This window comes from Phycodurus eques, chromosome 12 (genome assembly GCF_024500275.1).
Source record: "Phycodurus eques isolate BA_2022a chromosome 12, UOR_Pequ_1.1, whole genome shotgun sequence".
In the NCBI taxonomy this organism is placed as follows: domain Eukaryota; kingdom Metazoa; phylum Chordata; class Actinopteri; order Syngnathiformes; family Syngnathidae; genus Phycodurus; species Phycodurus eques.
Window position 1 is genome coordinate 22,349,460 of NC_084536.1, and position 14,477 is coordinate 22,363,936.

At 41.7% G+C, this 14,477-nt stretch overlaps 1 protein-coding gene across 2 annotated transcripts in view; it reads left to right on the top strand.

Annotated features, from left to right (window-relative positions):
- Positions 1-3,423: 3,423 nt before the first annotated feature.
- Positions 3,424-14,477, top strand: part of frmpd4 (FERM and PDZ domain containing 4) — a 45,170-nt gene continuing 34,116 nt past the window's right edge. Inside the window, exon 1 of one of the 2 annotated variants that reach the window (XM_061692601.1) lies at positions 3,424-3,511. In XM_061692601.1, the coding sequence (XP_061548585.1) occupies positions 3,468-3,511 (44 nt within the window). In that variant the 5' untranslated portion in view covers positions 3,424-3,467. Of the gene's footprint in view, positions 3,512-10,600; positions 11,257-14,477 lie in introns of those variants that run through there. The other variant, XM_061692602.1, reaches the window with a different exon arrangement.

Genomic DNA, 14,477 nt, shown 5'->3' on the forward strand with positions numbered 1-14,477 from the left:
AGCTAAGGTTAGCGCGTTGGTAGAAAGTGACAGAGAGAAATTGTGCTCTATCCATAAGTGAAGGGGGAACATTGATTAAAATTGGAGAGCTGATGTTTGTGAAAAAACATTTTTTAGATTTTATTTGAAGGATATACTGTATCATCCAGTCCTAAATACTCATACAGTGCAATAACACTTTTTCCTCTTTCCCATCACGAGTGCAGTTTTGTGGTGATCACAAAAAACAAAAAGCCAAAGAAAAAGCTTGAGGAGATAATCTTTCAGAGGCTTACTAAACTAAACTACACACGGAGTCTTGTGAGATTAGTTTCTGAGGCCTATTTTTATTTATTTGTTTTACAGAAAATGTGTGATGTTTCCAAACTGAGGTTCCACTGTATACTACAGATTAATCACAACAAGGCAATGCTGTCATCCAAGCCATCCATTCTCTGTACCGCTTCTCCTCACTAGGGTCGCGGGGGTGCTGGAGCCTATCCCAGCTATCTTGAAGCAAGCGGCAGTTTACACCCTAAACTGGTCGCCAGCCAATCGCAGCGCACATAAACAAACAAACATTCGCATTCACATTCACACCTATGGGCAATTTAGAGTCTTCAATTAACCTAGCATGCATGTTTTTGTGATATGGGAGGAAACCGGATTACCCGGAGAAAACCCATACAGGCACGGGTAGAACATGCAAACTCCACACAGGCGGGGCCGGGATTTGAACCCCGGTCCTCAGAACTGTGAGGCAGATGAGCTAACCAGTCGCCCACCGTGGCGCATCATTCAAGCCATTAGAGAAATTTGCCAAGAGGCTTGCAGCATGACATTGTAAAGAAAAATAAAGGAGCAGCCCGTGAAAACTTATTAACCTCGTCTTCAATTGCTGGCCGTTATGACCCCGAGACAACACGCTAAATGCGGGTCTTACTCATGTGCGTTTGGCACAAGGGCTAGTGCACAGCCTCTGTTCTTACTCCAAATGCCGTGACCTGTGTGTCATAGAAAAGCAGGCCACTGATGCAGTGTGGCCTCGGGGTAAGTGCCGGGCCCCCTGATTGGATGGATTCGTGTGCTGGATCTTGCTCGCACAAAAAGGTCTGCTTTTGTCTGCTTTGCACTTTGACCATATGCTCACGCACGGCTACTGCATGAATTATATGTGAGCAGTGAAAGCTGTGTTACAATTAATGGAACTGTAATCGTATATTGTATGATACCACCAAGGAATAAATTGTGAAATTACATGAAAAAAAAAAAAAAAAAAACACACAATATTATGACAATAGGTTTGTCATGCTGCAATAACAAAGACTTTTTATTTATTTTTTTTTTTTTATTGCTGAATTGATGAAAACGATTATGGTAAGAAAATTCGCACATAAAAGAAAAGGTAACAGTGTAATTTAATGTATAACTTAATTCTTGTGATAATATTACTTTATTCTTGTAAAATGTTTTTTCATCAGATTGTTATGACATTTTAACAAAAATTACAGCCATTTTATCAATTAATTGCTTAATGACTTTCTCCTAATATTGTATTCTTTTTCTCACCAAGTTAAAATTGATTCTTGTTAAGTTGCAACTTTATTCTTGTAGGTTAATATTCATATATACATATAATATCATAATATTGTGACTTCAGTTGTGGAAATTTAAAATTATAAAAACTAATTATTGTAATCTTCTGACTTAATTTTTGTAATATCATGACTTACATTTTTGAAAATTAAGATAGTTTTCTCACAAAATCAGTACTTTGTTCTCCTAAAAGTATGACTTTATTCTTTATTATTTTATAGCAATATTTTAACTTAATGATACAACCATACTCAGGGATTTACAAATTCATTGTCTTATATTAAGACTTAATTATTGTGACATTAAATTTTTTTTCCTTCCAAATTATGAACTGATTCTGAACAATTTCTGGATAATTACACATTTTTCTTGCAATATTAAAAGTTCTTGGAAAATTGCAACTTTATTCTCATAATATTTTGACTTAACTTTTATAATATCGTCTTTTGTCTTAGTCTTGGAAAATAAGTCGCTTTTTTTTCTCATAATGTACTGACTTGATTCTTGTAACATTATGATGTGAGATTTGGAAAATCTGTGATTTTTTCCCCCCCGTACAAGATACGGATGTCAGTCCCCTAAAAATACAACTTTATTATAATAACATTCCAACTTAACATTACCAATGTTGAAATGATCTTTGTCAAATTATTAATTAATTATTGCAATACAGTATTCCAACTTTATTATTTGAAAATAAATTAAAAAACACAAAAATAAGAAAAATATTTCTGGAAAATTACAACTTTATTGTTGTAAAATGACAATTCATTTGTTTCCCCTCCTAACACAATATTATTATTGTGATAATATTACTTTCTCCTCACAAATTACCACTCCATTCTTAATATTATTCATATTTCTCTTTAATGAGCTCCTAATATTCAGCCTAAAGGATACAAGTTAAAAAAAAAAAAAAATCCCAGCCTCTTGGAGTCCAAGTTGCGAGCTAAACTTTCAGCGCTGAAAGGCTTCTGCGTGTATACATGCACGCGCCGTGTTACGCAAGCGCGTACATTTGCTTGCAGAGGCAAAGACACGTGCCTTCCCTCATAACTAATGGAAGACTGTGTACGCCATTCTTGCATGGCTGACTGAGCGTGAACAGTCATCATGCTAAAACACCAATGAGGAGAATGCCTTTAAACGGAGAATTAAAATGATCAACTATGGATCAAATAATGATGCCACATTTAGGTTAAGATCCAGTTCGCTGGTTTATATAGGATTTAGGCTTGGCTCGTTTATGGTTGACAGTTGGCAGGCAGATAATGATAGAGTTGGATTATGTTTTCAGCTTAATTTTAAACTCTCCTGCCTGTAACGCATGCCATCTTTAAAAGCCCCATACCGGGATCAGATTTTTATGTCAGCTATTGCAAATCGGTGTGCAGAAAAATGGTAAATAACTCCTCGGCGGTTATTCCTCTACTAAACTGCGTCGTCTCCCTGTCAGCGGCCTAGTGGAGCGGAGGTGAATTTTGCCCAAACAACAACGTGCTCATCGAGGCAGCCTGGGCCGGCGCGGCGCCCCATTGGAGTCCAGCTGTTCGCCATTGATCCCTCTGTTTTCTGATGCACTGGCCTGGAATGTAATGTTATTTCATTACCGAGGCAGAAGCGACAAGCTCGCTCTATTCCCCGGGGGGGCACGGTGCCAGTCGCTTGGACGGGGCCACTGTAGGCAATCAGAAGTGAACGGGGCTCAGTCAGACAAGAAAGGAAAAGTCCAAACAAAAAAGCAAGAGGGTGGCAAACTTTGCCGAGTCGGGGGAGCGCAGGCCGGGAGCGTTTCAGTGCGAGGCGGGGGCGGGGGTGGGTGGGGGGGGCTCTAAATGCCTTGACGGGAAACGCCGGGAAGGAGCACCCGTGCCGAGAACCTGTCAGCAACGATGAACCCGGACGACAACGAACTCGGCATCTTCACTGTCATTCAGTGAGTAGTCCCCCGGTGGCCCTTGTGTTGTCTTGTGATATAACTCAGTCAGAGGTGATCATCACTCGCTCACACTAGATGCCTGTCGTTGCACAATCTTGTTGGAAATTCTCCAAAGTACCATCAGTGTTGTGTTACTCCTGTTGAGTTCTTGTAGAATTTGCAATAGCGTTGTCCTTGAGATCATTTTAGAACTGCATTGCTTTCAACAGCTTCGAAGAAGAGGTTTTTGTTTGAAACAAACATCGCAGGACTACCAGTAGTTCAGGCATGTCGATGTAGCTCCTATCGCTCACAGTACAAAATCGATAAACCGGCAGCGGAGCTGTTTCTAGCTGATGTTCAGCTCTATGCAATTTCGCACTAAATAAATCTTGCTGTTTTCTTCGTTGTACCGGCAATACTGCATGTGTAAACCAGACCAATGAAAACCCATCGTATTATGTAGTGTTCTTCACAACTGCTGCATATTTGTAATGCATAAAGCATTCTTTTTCTCCCTCAAAAACTACACTGTATTCACCCATTTGCATTGTTAAATTTTGATGTATGCTTAAAGTGCAAGCAGGGTGTTTCTAGCATTATTCCCTTCTTCAGTTACACAGATGTCCTGATTGTGGATGTCTTTCCTCCAACGTACGGATTATCGCATAATCGCTGTATCGTGATTCTAGGGTTATCGTCATCATCGCTTGGTGATTAGTATTGCGTATGGAGCCTGTTTGGCTTCAGATCTGTGACAGTAGAGGCAGTGGAGGGTTCAAATTTGGGGCTGTGGAGATAAAGAGAAGAAGCAGACTTCTTTAGTCAAGCCCCTGCTTGCAGCTCGAGGCTACAACGTCCGTGCCTCGAATACATAACTTGTCAAATGTGTGTCGTATTGAGTGAATTAAACTGTATTGTTTGGACTAAAACACTAAACTTCATGCTGGGAGAGGCTAGTTTCCTGGAAACATGAGATAAAAAGGACCACGCTTGCCCTGGCAGTGACCCAGAGGATTACGTTCAGAGTAGTATTACTATGAATTTAACAGCAGGTGAAGAGAATATTACTACTCAACTGAGTAACATTTTATCCGTGCCATCTTTAATTTCACTCCTAAAAAACATTTAATACACTGAATACATCAGCAAAAATGAGTAAATTGCAATGCTTTTGCTGCTGTGGTGGCAGACCGATGTCAAAAATGCAAAACTATCCTGTTCCCATGTCAATTCAGTAGGAAACATATGAAAAGTACACCGGAACAAAAGTTGTGAACTGAGAGATTTTCTATCCCTTAAAATCCCCGCAAAGTGAATTCAGAGATTTGCTTCTAAATACATTATACATGTTTCAAGACAATTGCTGAAAAGAGGTACAAAGACTGGAAAGTATGCAGTGCTCAAATGTGGAGATAAAGCGTTAAACTGTTTTTCACCATTACAGTTTTCCTCATTTTTGGGGTGTGGCTAAAACGGGCCCCACATGCTCCCCAGCTTTATATTAGGCGCCGTCGTTCGAATCAGCGGCCATGTGGTACAATTGCGACATGCAGTTAGCAGCTAGCAATGTCTACACCCGAAACTGCATCTTCCCTTCGGAAAGTCCACTGGCGTGGCCGCTTTGGAGTGCCTGGTTGTCCACCGTGAGTGCGCGTAACTCACGCAGGGAAAGGCAGAAGAGCGAAGAAGGTGGGAAAAAAAAGTCTGATTTGTTCTGCCTGTCACTATACAATGGCATACATAGATAAACAAAGATACATTATTTGTAATAAATATTTAAGACATTTTGGACCAATTAAGTGAACTTGGATCATTTTCCACGGCACACTTGAGGTCACCGCATTCTAATCACACCAAATACCAAACCTTAAGAAAATTTGACTGTATTGACACAATGTCTGAATAGATCTGGACACTCATAATTTGGTCAGGTTCCTAATTATTTGTGGCTTTACCTCGTTTTAAGAGGCTAGACTAGCAAATTTGATCGTAGCATGGTCAAATAAGTAATGCAAGGGTGCTAGTCATGTAGCTTACTATGAAAAGCCTTTTTTTGCAGTGCTTAGTAACACATATTTTGTTGAAACCGATGCAACAGCAATCAGCAATGCGATACACCGTAAAACCTTAATAAAACACATAATTCGTAATGCAAGGCTGCGCCGATTCCCAAATGATGCCAAATCTCTGCATCTAAGTAAACATTCCTGCCCCTGTTGTTTAGCGCGATTAGCAATTCATGCATAACAGCTGCACTCTGCGTATTTTCAGCTTTTAGAGTCCTGCGGTGATCCGAAGGCAGGGTCTTGCAAAATGTAAATACTGATTCGCTGATTCGAAAGTGACTCAGATGTTAGAGTACGTCATCAGCGGGGCAGCGGGATTGGATGTGTAAAGCGTCAGCCATATTCTCCTTAGATCACGCTGCCGTCTGACCTTAATATCCGCTGCCGCTCACGTTGGCTTCGGGCCCGCAAGCCCGAATGGGCAAACACAACTGTCCAGAATATGCTGAGACTCTCAAAAGCTACAGCCAAAGGACACTGTTGCTATATTTAAAGCAAATCAGACCTCATCTCTTCATTCACTTGGTCCATTCCCTGTACCCTATGCTCTAGCAAAGACATTGCTTTTTTTGTCCCTCAACAATCTGAGACATCACGTGAGAAAAACCAAGTGTGCTTCTTATTTTTCCATTAACCTTGCCTTTGCGATGCTGGCCCGGAAAAACAACAACAACAACGGGAGACTGACCCTAAGTCAGAGAGACAACATTCTTTTTTGAGCGTATCAGTCGCAGCAAAGGCATATCAAGTCAGCCTGCAGGAGCTTACAAGTTGTGGCATTTTAATAGGAGGAGAGTTGCCTCTTGACTTGAAGAAGGCAGCTACGAATTGGGGTTCGAAAATCGCCTGCTAACATCTGCCGCTTTTTGTTTTTTTTTTAGTCATCCATTAGCATCGGACATATTTATTGATTTATGTTTATTATTCTGCCGAGCACCCAGCATAGATTTGCAATAATTATACAGGAGGGAGGAATAACTTGAGGAATGTTATTACTATACTGTGGTACCACTGAAATGATTGTGAACGTTTCGTCAGTCGTGAGCCAGGACTGTATGAAATTTGGGGCAGACCTGAGTTTCTTGAACGAAATTATGACTCAATGGCTCAAGCCAATATCTGTCACCATTCTCCACCCACATGCATTGATGAAACAAAAAAAATCTTCGATTGGCTAGCAACCAGTCCAGGGTGTACGACGTCTTGAGCCCTAAGTCAGCTGGGATTGGCAGTGACTATAATGAGGACAATCAGGATAGAAAATGGTTGGATGTATTTGTCTTATATACTGTACTCTAAAGGACGTTATGACACGTAATGTTTAGACATTTCCTGTCACCACAAGTAGCTGTGGCCACTATAGGGAAAATGGCGTGCAAATCTTTCAGGGCAGAACATTCATCATCCAACTTGTCTGGTAATGATTATATTTTTTTGATTTATAAAAATAAAAAAAAAAATAAAAAAATCAAAAATCAAGGGGAAATTCAACTCCCACTCCGATGTATACTTTTGTGTTGCATGCAACAGATCACACACATGTAGACATGCAAGGAGAGCTTCAGAGTGAAAGAAACACTTGAGGGGGGTGGTGGGGATGATGAAACAACTAGTTGCCAATTTTTACATTTTTGCCGATAGTGGGACTCAAACCCAAAGTCCTTACAGACTGAGCTACTGCTAATGTCTTTTTTACAGAAGCACATTTATTGCCAACATTAATTAGCTGTCCACAGCGGGGCAGATGCTCTCAGTAGGATAGACATTGGAAATTAGCGATTTCTAGCAGAGTGCTTCCTTTTCAGCAGAGATGCTGCTTTCATCCCCCCAAAAATCGTCAGAGGTACATGAAGAAATATCAGCCCGACTTGGATCACCGATGAGGCTAATTGACTCTTGGTGGGCTTTGACAGAGGTGCTCCCATCCATCGGGTTTGATTTATGAGGGCTAGTTTTTTGTCGGCGGCACGGTGGCCGACTGCTTAGAGCGTCAGCCTCACAGTTCTGAGGACCCGGGTTCAATCCCCGGCTCCGCCTGTGTGAAGTTTGCATGTACTCCCCGTGCCTGCGTGGGTTTTCTCCGGGCACTCCGGTTTCCTCCCACATCCCAAAAACATGCGTTAATTGGAGACTCTAAAACTGCCGTAGGTGTAACTGTGAGTGCGAATGGTTGTCTGTTTGTCTGTTTGTATGTGCCCTGCGATTGGCTGGCAACCAGTTCAGGGTGTACCCCGCCTCCTGCCCGATGACAGCTGGGATAGGCTCCAGCACGCCCCCGACCGTAGTGAGGAGAAGTGGCTCAGAAAATGGATGGATGGGTAGTTTTTGTCTTTGAGATAAAAGACAGACGGCGATTCTTCATCTGTTGTCAAGATTTAATGAGTGTTTTTTGGATGCTAGTTCTACTAAAACGTAGGCTAAAACTGACATTTGTTTTTCCACTTGTGTCATTGCATGACTTCAAGGTGTACAGTTATTTCCTTACACCTAGGAAATTTAGTTCGTGTCTAAGCAATTAAGTGTGCTATTCAGCAGTAATTTAATTTCACAATCATCCTCCTTTCTTTGATTTACCATGGTGGTTAATAAGCCTTTTCAGGAAATGTCCTTAAGGTATTAATCTGCGCTCTGAACACTTGGGCTTTTCCACACTGCACGAAATGGACAAATTCATAACTGCTCATTGTAAAGAGTGTCGACAGAGGTTTTGGCCCAGATCCATGCACAAATAATAGGAGAAACCATGGCTTTGCTGTTTGTGTTTAGCATTAGCATTCCTTCTTCTTCTTGATTTGTCCGACATTGCGCAAAACCAACAACTACGAGGCCAATGTGGAACAGCAAAAATACAAAGTGCATGCCCAGCATTAGCTCCTAGACCCAAAGCAAATGAGAAAGTCAAGTCAACCAAATTATGGAGCTCAGTGAGAAATGAAGAAATGTTAAATGAAAGTGCAGTCGCTCGTCAACTCTTAAACGCCTAAAGCTGTGCATAGACGGAAACTTCAGAAGTGGCAGCTTAAAAAGTCGGTGTAAATAGCCCACGGCTGTTAGCAAAACGCTAACGAGTGAAGTGCTCACACAGTAAGGACTGACTGAGAGCCACGACTTGACGTCTTCACACTGTTCACAGCGTGCGTTTCGAACTGTTGGCAACTGTTAAATGGTAGCAGCTGCCTCAAAGCAAGAAGTTCAAGTTTCATTATCAGTTGTGCCTTCATCTGTGCCGAAAACCCAAAGAAATAGCAACACTGTCGGGAGCCACATCTGAAATTCATCCGATCGCTGTACGACTGGACGGGAGCAGCCAAATGATTCTTGTTTCCTCGTGAGGACGTCAAGAGTGCCGACTGTAATTGTCGTCCATTGGGAATCAGGGTTGACACTGGTTATATTCACACAGTACATTACGCACAGTATGCCCAGTTTTACAGTCCATACAATTTGGATGATATACCGCAGGCTGCATTTGCTTTTAAATTATGTTAAAGTTAAAACAAAAGATATGTAAGGTGCATCTGGAACACGACTTCCACCTTACATATTACGCCTCCTCATTTGTCAAAGTCAGTCTGTGCTGTATTTCATGCTTTGTGTGTTGTTGTTTTTGTTTCCACTTGTATGATAGACAGGAATTTTAAGTTTTAAATTTTGTTTTTATAGTGACAATTTTGGATTTGCAAGCAATTGTTCCAAATATCTAACTGATCTCCGTGGGAAATATTGTTTTGAATTGACTAAATTAGCTTCACAGAACAGATTGGGAGCAGCATGGTATGCTTTTCTTTTCTCTTTCACTCATTTCCTCTCTTTGTATGATCACAATACACCCACAGCGACCAGAGTAATGTGCTTCTACCTTGTCAATGCCATGTTGTTTGGGGTTCAATAAAAATCAACATAGTCGAGCATATGAGAAGAGCCAAAACAGTTTTTTTCCCCGATAAGAAAATCAGTGATAGCAGTTTTTCCATTCCAGTGTATCAGTCAATGTCGCAATTGGTTCAGTTTATTGAAGATGTGAGTGTGAATAGTTGTTTGTATATATCTGCCCTATGATTGACTGGCAACCAGTCGAGGGCATACCCCGTCTCTCATCCAAAGTCAGCTGGGATTGGCTCCAGCTCACTTGCGACCCAGATTTTCAGGTTCGGGTTTTCAAGGTGTTGGAGGCAAGAAAGTGGAGGACCAAATTGCATGACAGCAGGGAAGCAAGGCAGGAGTGTCAGAATCTCAAAAAAGTATTTATTTATAAAACCAAAAAAGGCAACCAAGGATCACTGAGGCAAAAAGCTAAATGAACAAAGTCCAAAATCTTAACACAAAATAACAAAGAAACACCAGGGAACAAAGAACTGAACTAATCTCTCCACCAGAAACAAGACGGGACTAAGGGGACATGACGACACATAATGATCGACCTATGAAAATGCAGCAACACAGACTGAAAGAAAGCAGGGAATCAAATACGAAAAACAAGAAATACCAGGACAAGACACAAGTGGCTGGAGGGAGCTGATTGGTTGACACGAGGGAGAGGGTTGACAAGAACAGGTGGACACGTAACCAAACAGACACACAAGACATGAACAACATGGGACACAGAAAAACATGAAACAAAACTAAATAAAGATGATTCTGATTCTGACTAATGAGGACAAGCACTATAAAAAATGAATAGAGGGAACGGATTGTGTTCGACTTTGAGGGTTCCGCTAGAAGCGCTTGATGCCCTTTATAACGCTATAGATAACAGTCCTCGATGTTATCATCTCTGTGGCCCCAAAAATGTGTTTGGATTCAAGTGTTTGGACGCCCATCGTGATGTGGCATAATGGAGAGGAAGCTTTAACAGTTTTGAAAGGTCAAAATCATAAATGCAGACTAGAGTTGTCCTGTGCAGCTGTGAGCACAGTTGGAGAAGTAGGGGGTGGTTTGTTTGATGGAGGGGTGGAGGGCGGTGGGCGGGGTTGGGCGGGGGGGCGTCTACATTAGGTGCATGCTCGCTCTCCAGCTGTTGCTTTTTCCAGCAACAATATATTGCACGCCACGCTGCGTCGTGGCTGCGCAACTGATTGATGACAGCAGCCTTCGGGGACTTCTACGTAGCCGGCTGCATCCTTTAGATGGAATTCCTGTGGCTCCTATGCACACCCTTTCACATTCCCACATCCGTGTACCTCCCTATTTCCCTCCCTCTCATCCATCCATCTCTCTCTCTCTCTCTCTCTCTCTCTCTCTCTCTCTCTCTCTCTCTCTCTCTCTGTCTCTCTCCCTGCTTCTCTCCAAAGCTGTTGTTCCTGCGCGGCTCCCGCACATAATTCCGCCGCGATGGAAATTAAATGAAGGTGGCTTAACGCAGGCATGCTTTGAAGGATGTAACCAGCGGGGGGAAGCTCCACACACACTGCCAGATCCTTTTCCATGCGCTGTAGTGGATTTGCGAGGCGAGGACACAGCAATCACTCAGCCATGCAGAAGCCCAGACAACACGAATAATCTCTCCACCTGACTTGTGGAAGCGCCACTTTTTTTCAGGTGTGTGTTGTTCTTGAATTATTCACCCCTTTGCTGTCAAAGACGGTGTTCGGACAATGGAGCACGAGTGAAGCAGTTGGCACATTTGTTGCCTCGACTGCGACCTGCAGCACACATGGATGTGTTCAGCTTTGTGAAGATGCCAAAGCTGTCAGGGTGAGTCTGCTGCTACTGCTGATGCTCATGATGCTGTGTGTGCCTGCGCTTGTCACTAGGTGCTATGCGTGAACACCGGCATCATTTTAGAGAATTAGAAAAAAAAGAATTGTAATTTGTCATGGTTGCTCAAACTGGAAAGTGATGAGGAACTGATGTGGTGAGCTAGTGGATAAGCGTGGGGGCAGATGCAGGAGATGGTAGCGCAAGTTAAAACATGTGGTATACAGTTACACTCAACATTATTATTCATGTCCTGACCCATTATTGAGTTCAAGTGTATTTTCGTACGGTGAATGAGAATCTTTCAGTTGGAAATGACACAAGAAAGTGGCAAAAAAAGATATCGTGAGACAGCAGGGGTGGGGAACCTACGTACGGCCTGTGGGCATTTGGCCTGGAATGTAATTCTAAAACAAAATAAAACCTGAATGGTATAAAAAAGCCAATCATTTAACTCAGAAATCTATATAATACAAAACATTTGCTCACCTTATTACAACCCCAATTCCAATGACGTTGGGACGTTGTGTTAAACATAAATAAAAACAGAATACAATCATTTGCAAATCATGTTCAACCTATATTTAATTGAATATGCGACAAAGACAAGATATTTAATGTTCAAACTGATAAACTTTATTGTTTTTAGCAAATAATCGTTAACTTAGAATTTTATGGCTGCAACATGTTCCAAAAAAGCTGGGACAGGGTCATGTTTACCACTGTGTTACATCACCTTTTCTTTTAACAACATTCAATAAATGTTTGGGAACTGAGGACACTAATTGTTGAAGCTTTGTAGGTGGAATCCTTTCCCATTCTTGCCTGAGTACAGCTTCAGCTGTTCAACAGTCCGGAGCCTCCGTTGTCGTATTTTACGCTTCATAATGCGCCACAGATTTTCCATGGGAGACAGGTCTGGACTGCAGGCAGGCCGGTCTAGTACCCACACTCTTTTACCACGAAGCCACGCTGTTGTAACACGTGCAGAATGTGGTTTGGCATTGTTTTGCTGAAACAAGCAGGGGCATCCATGAAAAAGACGTTGCTTGGATGGCACCATATGTTTCTCCAAAACCTGTATGTACCATTCAGCATTAATGGTGGCTTCACAGATGTGTAAGTTACCCATGCCATTGGCACTAACACAGCCCCATACCATCACAGACGCTGTCTTTTGAACTTTGCGTCCATAACAGTCCGGATGGTTCTTTTCCTCTTTGGTCTGGAGGACACGACGTCCACAATTTCCAAAAACAATTTGAAATCTGGACTCGTCTGACCACAGAACACTTTTCCACTTTCTGGGTGTTGTTGATAAATGGCTTTTGCTTTACGTTGTGTGCGCCCCCACTAGTCTAAACACGGTGTTCTGATTAATATTGCGTTCATGGAATAAGAATTAAATTCATGCATAGTAAAAAATGCATAGTAGAGTTTCAAGTTGAACTTACGGATGCAGCGCAGAACTGTATTTACTGACATTGGTTTTCTGATGTGTTCCTGAGCCCATGTGGTGATATCCTTTACACATTGTCGGTTTTTGATGCAGTGCCGCCTGAGGGATCGAAGGTCACGGGCATTCAATGTTGGTTTTCGGCCTTGCCGCTTACATGCAGTGATTTCTCCAGATTCTCTGAACCTTTTGATGACATTGTGGACCGCAGATGATGAAATCCCTAAATTTCTTGCAATTTTACGTTGAGGAACATTGTCATTAAACTGTTCGACTATTTTCTCATGCACTTGTTCACAAAGAGGTGAACCTCGCCCCATCTTTGCTTGTGAATGACTGAGCAATTCAGGGAAGCTCCTTTTATACCAAATCATGGCACCCACCTGTTCCCAATTAGCCTGTTCACCTGTGGGATGTTCCAAACAGGCGTTTGATGAGCATTCCTCAACTTTCTCAGTCTTCTTTGCCACATGTCCCAGCTTTTTTGGAACGTGTTGCAGCCATAAAATTCTAAGTTAATGATTATTTACTAAAAACAATCAGTCATTTATCAGTTTGAACATTAAATATCTTGTCTTTGAAGTGTATTCAATTAAATATAGGTTGAACATGATTTGCAAATCATTGTATTCTGTTTTTATTTATGTTTAACACAACGTCCTATCTTCATTGGAATTGGGGTTGTAGAATCAATTCGATTCATCCAACCAAATCGATTTTGCGAGGCTATCTCATACTCAAAAAGTATTTATTCTGCTATGTTTTTAGTGATCCTGGTCACAATCCGCTTCCCCGCATACAAGGTCTCAAGGACACGTGCCCGAAAATGAACAGGAAGGTTAAAAGCTTTTGGTCAAAAGCACAGCTTGTTGGCCAATTCCACAGGGTTGTACTTAAACCAACTCCTTCAAGGGAATCACACTCTGTTTGTTGTCTATTTATTTGTGTTTGCTTTTATTTGGCTTTGTTTCACTCTGCTGCCAGCTGCCAGGTTGGCATTTCTAATGAGAATCTGTTCTCAATTTGCTTACCTGGATAAATAAAGGTTAAATAAACTCAATAAATAAGTCAGTCAAATGAGCCCTATTGGAAATCAGGGATACTAGATGGATGACCCATGTATAAACTGTGAGGGTTTTGAGTTCACACCGCAGGATGTGGGCGGTGCCTTTTGTGATTCGCCATGCAACACGAAATTGAAATAACTTACTGTCGATCCAAAGGATGGAACTATATGATTGCACCAAGTACTGGATGCATCACACCACAATTGTGTGTGATTTTTAAACATTTTATGTGTGACATTCTGGTGTTAGGATCAGGAAAACAGGCCAAAAATCCACTGCTGTCAGAGACATTTGGAGTGGTTTCCTTATTCAAAATAGTCACCTAAACAGTTTTAAATTAATTCCAAATGCCATAGAGTATAATCGTTTCAAAAGGGAACTTGACCCGAATTTTCCGTGGGAGCAAGAATACATTATGTGCGCCCCCACTAGACTAAACACGGTGTTCTGATTAATATTGCGTTCATGGAATAAGAATTAAAATGCATCAGTTTTCATTGAGCTCTAGGGGCCGCCATGTTTGGCAATATCACCCTCTGCTGTCGACCGGAATTAATGTTACAAAGTCTCTCACGCTTCGTTGCAAACGCCACGTGACCCAACCCGTAAACCAGGTCGCGGATCCCTCGTGTATGCTGCGATAACAAGCAGAACGATGGGTTGGTTACATGATGGTTTGAAGTTCGGGTTCAAAC